The sequence below is a fragment of the Lygodium microphyllum genome, chromosome 28, assembly GCF_053477565.2.
Source record: "Lygodium microphyllum isolate KBCC chromosome 28, Lygodium_microphyllum_v1.1.10, whole genome shotgun sequence".
Lineage (NCBI taxonomy): Eukaryota > Viridiplantae > Streptophyta > Polypodiopsida > Schizaeales > Lygodiaceae > Lygodium > Lygodium microphyllum.
The window spans coordinates 43360845-43371222 of record NC_141162.1 but is presented as its reverse complement, the minus strand read 5'-3'; the positions used below and the strand labels follow the sequence as shown (position 1 = coordinate 43371222).

Sequence of the window (10378 nt, the reverse complement as noted above, 5' to 3'; positions counted from 1 at the left end):
GGAAGTCCATAGCTTAGGGAATGGGGTGAAGTGTTGCTAAATAACCTTGATTTCAAGTGTTTTGGGACGAATCTCAACTGTTTTGATTACAGGGGTTAATTTTCCTCTTTAGCCCCCAAAATTTTGTCCAGCTGGTTCTTTGATTTTTTACATTGTTGCCCATAGTCTAGCCATTCCATTAATAACAGGAGGAAAAAGAAATCCTTTATTGGAGGTTCCTTTTTAGCATCAGCATGTCTACTCTACATCATCCTTGGCCATCTATTTCTGTAGATAGCAAGTTATAGCTGGATGTGGCTACCAAAACCTCCACCAAATGCTCTTGCCCTTTTTCAAGTAAAGAGAATTCCATACATCTGAATCCACATCCAAATGCTCATGCCCCGAACGAGTCTTTGAGTAAACAGAACTCTTTACATCTGAGTCCAGTAACTGTTTTGCACTCAGTATAATAGATGGACAGTTTGTATGTACCGTATTCAGTATAATGAGTTCTTCTATGGCTGATTGCAGATAAAGCTGACATGGATAAGTGGAGATTCACGACCTCAAACTGTTCGATATGGTGGTGGAAAATCTGTCCAATCTGCAATCACGACATTTCACAAGAGTGATATGTGCAGTACGTTTTATAACTTGGTACTTTTTGGAAGTTATGGCTTTCTGCTGCCAAGACTTATTTACCAAATTTGTCAAGTCCTACACATGAAAGTGTGGTTTCTGAATCCGTAATCTCATCTTCAGTTACTTAGAAGTTGAGTTTAACTTCATTTTGACCGCCCATCTAGCAATGTTGCATTTGTGTTTGTAATTTCTTTCCTCGTTTAAGTAGTTTCTGTTGGAAGGCTGAAATGTCTGTGATGCTGTTGAAGGTCTCAAAATGAGCCTTGATCAAGGCATAGGTGAAAGAAGATTACTGAGATGCCCCATGATATTAACGACTATGAACTAATGCACAAATTTAATATTCATTTCCGTGTTCCATCTGTTGCCTGATTTCTACAGCCTGTGTTCTCTGTGTTTTAACTCTTTATTGTTTACCATTAAAGAACTGAGTCCAGCATCAGGCTTCGGTTGGCATGACCCTGGCTTTATTCATAGTGCCATTTTGACTGGGCTTTCACCATCAACCAAGTACGAGTACACTTATGGGAGGTATTGTGAGTTGTGACTTTAGATTTGTTCCTGTTACTATTGTGATTTTATATATCTGCCAATGCAAGCAGTGCTGTGATTCTATTGTTTGTGACAAAAGCTTCCGTGCTAGTTCTTTTAAAGGACTCCTTGTTAGATCTTCATTCAGGTTGTCAGTTAAAGTAGAAACATTTTTGCTCTGGAGCCACTGCTACCATACATGCAATATTTTGCTTTGTTTCCGTTCTAAAATCCTGATGACTGCTTATGCACGTGTATTCTCGTTTTTAAGGGTCCTTCTGTGGTGTATCCTGAGATTTATTTGGCTGAAATAAAGGGTGAGAAAAGAGATACTTCTCTTGTCAACCGTTTATACAGTTACGTGAACTCATATCTCTGTTCTGACATCATGAAGAGGTTCTTCCATAGAGCACTGGTGAGACTCTAAGCTGATGGATTGCACAGTAAAAATGCTTTCCTCAAATGGGGCTCTGGAGGGAAGAGATTCAGGGTGAAAGTGCTACTTTCTGGTTAAACTGGTGCTCCTGTGCATCCCTGCTCCTAGTCTTGGATGAAGTTGTGCCGTCCTTATTGCTGTGGAGCCCCTTTTGATGTCTTTTCACAGGTTCTTGTGGATGACTCAAAAGTTTGTGCTGTCCCTATCATTACTATGTACATATTTGTGACTCATGTATTGGCTATCCACATTTCAAATGCTTATATTCTCAGGTCTTGGAGGAAAGTGGCCTAAGAAGCTTAAACAGTGCAAACTGTACTATGCTGATTTTGACTTGACATAATGCTCATAGGGTCTGTAATAACTTCGTGATCTACTGATGAGGAACAACAGACGGTTTACAAAGAGAGTTTCCATTCCTTTAAATGTCAGAATTTACATGCAAAGTCATAAAGTGGGTAGGACATATAGTCCTAGTCTGTTGATCACCCAGCAACAAGGCCCCAATATAGTGATGATTAAGCTCCGATAATACCTCCACTACAACCAATGAGTTTGTTGTCACAAGACGGGATGAGACAGTAGTCAAACCTGTGTGCTACGTGGAGCCAATCTCCTCGGCAATGCACCACATAGTTACTTTTCATGCCTAACTGCACCCTAGAGAGTTAATATGTTTGGACTGTTATTACTTTTCTTTTGCTTGCTTGTTTGTTCTTTTAAGGGGTAGGACAAGCTTTCTCAATCATGAATTAAAACTGATTCTTCTAGAACACTTTTATTTAGTGTACTATCAATCTTATTTTAACTTCAAGTTGTGGTTGACAGTGATGAAACTGGATGGAGTCCAACCAAAGTTTTGAAGACACTGCCTGCATCTGGCTCAACAGAAGTAAACTTTATTATTTATGGTGATATGGGCAAAACTCCACGTGATAATACTCTTGAACATTACATTCAAGTAAGAATCAACCCTGAGTGTTTAGTTTGTCTTATTCTAAGATGTTTCTGATATATCAGTTTATAAAGAAAATGCACCATCACCAGAAACATCTCTAGCCACAGTATTGCCTTGGCCATCTTCACACAGCCTCAGCCCGGAGAGCGTTGTGGTAAGGCCATGCTCTCCTTGTTGTAAACAGGTATAGCACCATTGACTGCCCAACTCAGAATATTTGCATCTTGTGCACTCTGTTTTAGAACCTGTGTAATTACTGTATTTATTGGCCCTTGTTAAGTGTGGCTGAGTCTCCTGCTGTTTGAATGTCAGCCTGTCTGGCTTCTGACCCTGCTGAAATATTGCTTATGTGTTGCCATTTGTGCCTGCTTTGCCACTTCGGTGTCATTTGGTCTGACAGTTTGTGTCTAAGGGTAGCTAAGGATGTAGGAGGAAAAGTAATGCCAGAAAGGTGGAAATAACAATGGCAAAACCTCCATCATTCCCTTTTGATTGGCTTGTTGAATAGAATCGAAGTTTAGGTGGCTATAATGAGGTGTTTGATATGCTCAATGCCTTTCCCTTGTAAGGTGCCACCAATGATCCATGGTGCTCTATGTTGTAAGGTCCCCATTATGAAGAGAAGCCATGTGTGAGCATGGACATTGGGTGGGTTTTGACTTGTATCTCCAATGAGGTCTATGTGGTCGGATGGCAAAAATGTAACCTTTGTGGATCTAGCCTTTGGGTTAGATAGAGTAGTTATGTTGGTAGCAACTTGAGGCACACTGCATCGAGTTGCAGAGTGTGGGAGTTATTAGGGATTCCTATTTTGGGGTCTGGGGGCAGCACCCTTGGCTTGAGGGTAAAGAGAATATAGAATATTCCTTGGCCAACTAGGGAGGATTAATAACATGGTCGGACATGTCCACTAGATTACCTTCTTGGGCTATAAAAGGAAGACCCCTCTAAAGCTATTATCAATCTATCTTTTACCTAGTTAGAGTTCTTCTAGCTATCTTTAAACCCTACGCCTATCATCTGTTTGAAGCACTATCTAAGCTTCATAGTGAAAGCACACACCTGGATAGAGCCATCTTTGTATCAGTTCATTTGAGATTAAAGTAGTCTCTGTTTTTCTCATATTTTCTGTGTTCTCTACTTCTTGCTCAAATTTTGTTTATTGTATCGTGTATGCCATAAAAACTATGTGCTGAAGAAGTAAGGCCAAGAAGGGCCGTGTGTAAAGAAATTCTTGATTAAAGATAGAGAAATGCAAAGTATACGACAACATAGAGTGCAATATAGAACTCAAGATGAAGAGAACTTAGAAGATGAATGAAAAACGAATGTTGTAGTATGCTGATTTTTTAATATGGTACCAAGGTGCCTTAAAGCTCAGTGTCTCAAGGACCAAGGTAAGCTGACATTGGTGTCAAAGACACTAGGAACAACTCTAAGAGTGTTGTTCTCGAAAATGGTGTAGACAGTTCAAAATTGCTTGCTGTTTTCTGTTGTAAACAGCCAAAATACCACCAAAACCAAGACAAAATGACCACGAACTGATAGCTAATGATGTTGCCTACCAAGTACCATCAAAAGTACATAAATTCAGGATGATTCAGCATGAAGATTCCACGTCAGTCCATGCATAACTGCTTGCTGTAATAAATGACAGCCAGGTACAATGAGAGCAAACTGTAGGCAAAATGAATGCACCGAGCCAACTATTGACTGTCAAAGTATAACCAGCATTAAGCGGACATAAATTAGCATGTGATAGTCATACGGATATTGAGCAAATACCCAAGCATATCAAATGAATCTGTCAATAAGCTGGCACTCCCCCTGTGTAATAAGGCAAAGTGTACACAACAATGGCAAGACCTGACACAAAGAGGTGTATGCTTAGGGAGTGCAAAGCCCAAATCAGCCCAAGTATATTTATGAGAACCACCGCATATCAACCATGCAACATCCAAGTGAAGATCCTAGTCTCAAGTATCCGAATGCTCAAGTAGTATAAACCGCCTACTTAATGTTTGTCAAGCGTATCAAGATGCTTCCACTAGCACAAAAGCCATAAATATTAAGCAAAAAAACTCAATAAGGGCATATGATAGCACTAGAGCTAGAAGATCCAAGATCAAGCATCAATAAGACCTCATGAGGATATAGGCCGTGTAGCATCCGTACATAGTATCCATAGACATCAAGTACATCCAAACTGTAACTTTGGCAAGCCGAGAAATAGCCAAAGCAAGCTTCGGGTAATGAAATGTCAAGCCAAAGCAATGCTCAATAGCACCAAACAATGTAACAGACATGTCGTAGTGGCATAGGCCAAGCATGCCAAGACCGGTCAAATATAAGCAAAGTACATGTCATAAGTACATCAAAGATGAAGATCCAAATGCTATGCGAAGCGAGCTCAAGCTCAACCAATGATTCGACAGCAAATCCAAGCTCTATATCGATCCCAGAGAGTCACTACATCAATGTATACATCCAAGACATAGCCCGAATCCAGCAAGCATATCCAAACATAAGCAAATAAGCTTCAGCCCTGAATATTTCAACAGCAAATAAACGTCCAAATTTGAGCAAACAGTGGCCCAATCCAAGCTCAAAACCGTAGACAAACCATAGGCATACTTTCCCATATGTATAGGCACCAACCGGGCATAATCGGGCATCAAATGACTATGTAGCATGAGCATAAAGTGTAATGACAGAGGGTTGCCCTGTTTTGGGCTGCCTGTGGACTGTGTAAAACAGTCAATGACTGAGTAAATTCAATCCCAAAAGCATCTCACATCATAGGTATACATTCCCCTAGCATTCGGGGCGCATTCAGGACCGACCAAGCAACCAATGTCAATGCCAACCAAGCATAAACCTAAAGTGCTGATGTAACATTGTTTGTGGTTGCCTGTGGACTGTGGAAAACAGTCCTAGACTGAGGTAAATCAGTCCACAAATCAATGCCAATGATAACCACCAATGTCGAGCATCAAGGGGATGTTCCCAACTACCAAATGAAGTGTTTTCAAGCTACCAATGAGTGATGAGGGCTTAATTAAAAACCAAAAGTTTTTTGCAGGTCTTCAAGCTGGCCCAAATTGATCTAGGGCCTGTGGAAGGGTTGGGCAAGGTCAAGGCAAGGTTGGGGGAGTAGTCAAAGACTCCCAGGAGCTCCCTCTTGAAGACCAAAGTCACCGATAGAGAGTAGACATCACAAGAAGCAAGAGGACATAGGTGCTCTGCTTCACAAAACCTGTGGACTGAAGTAAAATAACAAAAGAGAGCTCCAATACCTCTGAAGGAATGTCTTGAGGGTGCCCAAATGGGCCGGGTAGATGCTTGGGAAGTAGGGGAGTGACGGGAGCTCGGGAGAATCGGCTATGGTTGCTGGGAAGGAGACCCAATGAGTGTAGGTAATCAATAGAAAGCTGAAGGAGTCATGAACCAAGTCGGAATGCTCGAGTTACCATGCTCTGATACCAGTTGAAAGGTGAGAAGGATTGAAGCTTGCTTGGAAGAGCTATGGGGGGAGAGCAAGAGTAAGAAAGAGAGAGAGACCAAATGGAAACTCCAACAGTCACAATGTGTGACCGGGCCTTCCTTTATTCAAACTTTCACTAAAAGAATAAAGAATAAAGTGACGGTGATGGGCACCCGCCACCTGCAGTGTGCAGTGGCAGGTATTGTTAGTGTACTAATACATGGGCGGCTAGGCAGAGGCGCCTTTACCCCCAACAAAAATGACATCAATAAATAACCAGGTTGGCCAATATTGAGTGCAGCCAAAAAAGCAGTCTGACCAGCATTAAATATCCCTGACGTAAAACAGAAATGCACTCTAATTGTAAGCTCTATCACCTTGGATATTTTTTCTGCTGGAAGCAGCACGCTGTTAGTACTTACCCTCTGTGGCTTGAGTTCAATGAGTGATGATTATTTCTCACCTCCAAGTAAAGAGGGCAGTTCAGAAGGGTAGTTAATACTTGTCCTATTGTAGGTGAACAAGCTTTTTTTGAATTGGAAGGACTGTAACTTGTTCATGGTATCCATTTCCTATTTGGAACACATTATTTTTATTAATAGTATCAACATGGGTCTTGGAGAAGGTTGAGGCAAATCATGGAATAGCCTTGTCCTAAGGATGCATCGGAGGTGCCCATGTTCTTGGGATTGACAATGTTCTATTGGTGCATTATGTGGATGTGGCATTCCCTCTTACCGATGACACAAGGTAGGATTTTGAGTGGGTGTAGGTGAGTCATATGGAGTAAGCATCTCACTTTGTTGAGATTGCTGGATCTCAATGAGCCAAATGTGGTGATGTGTGATGCCAGCAGTCGTGGTATTGAGCAATGCTGTAGCAATGTTGCCATCTGGTGTCATATGAGAGTTGGAAAGTCAAGCTGGAAGAATCGAATCACTCCACCTATTGCAAGTAGAGGTCAGCCAATTGTGCATGTGCTGAAGAAACGGTGACATTATTTGCATGGCTTCTAGATTAAGACTAAGCTTTGTACCACCTTGTAGGCTTACATATTTAGCTTTTGCCTGATTTTGAAGTGACTATCAAATGAATGTATGTTGTGCACACTATTGACATGTCAATTGTCCTCACTATGATGCAGCCAGGAGCCTCAAGTGTGATTGATGCTGTGACTAGTGAAGTTACATCTGGAAATGTAGATTTGATCCTACATATTGGGGATATTGCATATGCAACTGGCTTTCTTGTTGAATGGGACTACTTTTTGGACTCCATCAGTCCTGTAGCATCAGAAGTTCCCTACATGACTGCCATAGGTAACCATGAAAGGTACTTCCTCCAATTAGTTGTCTTCCTTAATCTGATTTGATTCTGAAAGTAATTATGGGGTTTGTGTGAAGTCTTTATTTCTCATCTGTATATGGTGGTTTGCTATCAAACAATGCGGTTCTTCCTGTTAAAAATATGATGATCATGTGTAATGTTTGTTTACAGAGATTTTCCTCTTTCTGGATCTCATTATGAGACTCCTGATTCTGGAGGAGAATGCGGTGTTCCGTATGAGAAGTATTTCCAGATGCCAATACTGGAGCGGGACAAACCTTGGTACTCATTTGAGACTGGACCTGTCCACTTCACTGTGATGTCAACAGAGCATCAGTGGATGGAGGGGAGTGAACAGGCAAGAGTTTTAGGCAGACATTAAGGCACAGCCATGTTTTTTCTCTTTCCTATACCAAGATTTTTAGGTATCAGTCCCTGTTTCATGCAGTTCTTCTGGATACAACGTGATCTTGCCTCAGTGAACCGTACAAAAACACCATGGCTTGTTTTCACTGGGTACTCTCTAACTTCCCTGTTCGAGATGATAAGTACAGAAACTTGATAGGCCCTCTTCACATTGAGAGCCCAAAAAGCTCCATGGTGCTCCTTCAAGGACTGCTTACAGCAGAGCAAAAATGACGATTCTCTGCATAGTTTAGCCTTTTATTGCTATGTCTTGGTTTATTAGCTTGTTAGTTTTTACTCTCATTCACGTTAGTCTCTTCTTCAACTCTTCCACTCTGTGTCTGTGTGTGCACGTGTGCACATTTAGTGGAATTCAGCTTCTTACAAGTAAGATTCAAGCATTGCTTTGGCGTCAATGATTTACACCCTGCTGCCTTATCAATATTGTGCAGCCATCGGCCACAATATTCCTCGGTTAAGCAATCTGGGATTAAAGGAAAAATACTGCCCTCCGTGGATCCTGCTTTTCGTAAAGCAGTGGAGCCCCTTCTATTGCAGGCGCAGGTATGAGGACCATGTGAGCTTGATTGAGATGATTCTTTTAACTTTTTGTTTTAAAAAATCTATCTTTACTGTTGAATTTTCTGCTGATGGATCACAGGTTGACCTAGCAGTGTGGGGGCATGTGCATAATTACGAGCGGTCGTGTGCAGTCTATCGGAGCAACTGCCTTCTCCTTCCATCCAAAGATGCTAATGGAGTTGACACTTACCAAAGCAGGCCATACTCGGCTCCTGTTCATGTGATTGCGGGCATGGCTGGGTTTACGCTCGATGGTTTTGCTTCCACTGTGAGTATCTTCCAGGAAAGGTCAAGGGGATGTTTTGTTGCTTGCATTTTAAGGACAAAATAATGTTTTGCTGCTTTTGCTGAAACAGCATGGTAATTGGAGTTTGTTGAGGTTGTCCACATATGGCTACTGCAAAGTCAATGCAACATCTCAAGAATTGCTGTTCCAGGTATTCAGTCCGTTTCTCGAGTACCCATTATCTTGCTTGGAGCAGTGCCAGTTAGAGTGGGCATGCATTCATGTGAGGCTTTGGAAATTAGCAGCAGTGATGTTGGAATTTGGTAAAATTTGCTTATCCTGGACATGTATATTATTGCAGTTCATCAGTGCTTCTGGTGGTCAAGTGCTGGATTCCTTCAGACTAGTAAAACAGTAGGATTTGGGTTGGTGGATCGAAGACAGATTCAAGCGAAAGGTTGGATATTAGTTGTGGGCTAGTTCTGGTGGGGGCACAAAGTAAGATATTTTAAGGTCACATGTGCAATCCTCGCCCCGCCCTTTCACACACAAGGGCCTTCCATGTTTAAAGTGTTTGTAGGCACATACGAAGAAGACTTACATGGGCATGGTAAACGAATTTGGTATGAAAGCTTAATAGTGTCTTTAGTGTCTTTGATGGGTTTGAGGGAAGAGATGACATTTCGCTTGATAACTATTAAAGTGGAAAGATTGACATACTTGATCGTATGTATGGAAATGGTGGTTGGTGGATGGCTTGATTGTCATCAAGTTTGTGTTGAACTATAGGACTGTAATCATTCCTTTATCTTGTTTCCTACAAGTGAATTTTCTCAAATAGCTCTTTCAAGTTGGATTGCCTCCTTTCAAAATCAGCACTTTTGTTTGATAGAGCAGTACACCTGTTCAACATGCGAAAAAGATTTGGAAGAAAGTAAGTGAAAGTGACAGAGACCAAACCTTGAATTGGGATGGATGCATAGGAACAACAATGGATACTTTTCATGAGAATTACATAACTCTAATGAAGCGGTCAGCAAAATTGCATCAAGAGTTCGAAAACGTAGAGAGTGGATCTCTAATGCCCCCTACTTTTCTCGATTATGCCATTTTGGTTCATCTTTTTTGACTTTGCAGTGTAGAATACCTAAAAAGTCTTGGTGATAGCATGGTTAGTGAATGCAAGTTTGACAAAGGAAGCATAATATATATGAAGGTCGTGTATAGCTCAAGACACAACAATTCTAATGCAAGTAAATAATGTAGAACATGATTAAAATGCTCATAGATGAGGGGTATTGGAGGAGTGCTCGAATTTATTGGAGTTGTGTAGTTTGCTATAGGAGACACTTTTCCACTTAAAGGGTCTCATGTTGTTGATGGTCACATGGAAGGTTTCACATTTTAAGGATCTCATGTGGGTGGTGACATTGAAGATTTCACATTCATATATCATTATCAAATCTACAAATGGCCATATTCAATAATCTAAAATATCTAACTAGTCTCCCACCTTGCGAAAGGATAAGAAGGCAGGAAGATATTTAGTGATGAGAAAGTCAAATTTACATTTTTAAATGAATATAGGAAAATGTTGATGGGTTCCATATAGGGTTGCTTCAGCGCTAGTGGGGTGTATGTCGCGAATGTTCAACTAGATGACTTGATTATTTTAGGATGGAAGGCTCCATGTAGCACAAACATAAGGGCAAAATAAATTCCAACTAAAGCAAGCAAATAATGTAGAAGGTGAATGTGACAATCTATCAGTATACATAAAAGATAAGGGGTACTAATTATATATTG

General features: G+C 40.9%; 1 protein-coding gene across 2 annotated transcripts; it reads left to right on the top strand.

Annotated features, from left to right (window-relative positions):
* Positions 1-214: 214 nt before the first annotated feature.
* LOC148011403 (putative inactive purple acid phosphatase 27) lies at positions 215-9422 on the top strand. 2 transcript variants are annotated; one of them, XM_087670609.1, is made up of 11 exons: positions 215-336; positions 514-622; positions 1050-1155; positions 2420-2552; positions 7178-7365; positions 7531-7717; positions 7808-7875; positions 8217-8328; positions 8426-8614; positions 8703-8783; positions 8934-9422. In XM_087670609.1, exons 1-11 carry the CDS (start codon positions 292-294, stop codon positions 8988-8990), a joined length of 1275 nt encoding a protein of 424 aa, XP_087526735.1. In that variant the 5' UTR covers positions 215-291; the 3' UTR covers positions 8991-9422. The 2 variants fall into 2 exon arrangements, with proteins under 2 accessions (XP_087526735.1, XP_087526736.1); XM_087670610.1 differs by having other exon boundaries at positions 243-399.
* Positions 9423-10378: the final 956 nt, after the last annotated feature.

Coding starts and splice junctions, on each gene's coding strand:
- LOC148011403 (XM_087670609.1), top strand. CDS start 292: ATGTGGCTACCAAAACCTCCACCAAATGCTCTTGCCCTTTTTCAA. Junction 337..513: donor ATGCTCTTGCCCTTTTTCAA/GTAAAGAGAATT, acceptor GGCTGATTGCAG/ATAAAGCTGACATGGATAAG. Junction 7,366..7,530: donor GCCATAGGTAACCATGAAAG/GTACTTCCTCCA, acceptor GTTTGTTTACAG/AGATTTTCCTCTTTCTGGAT.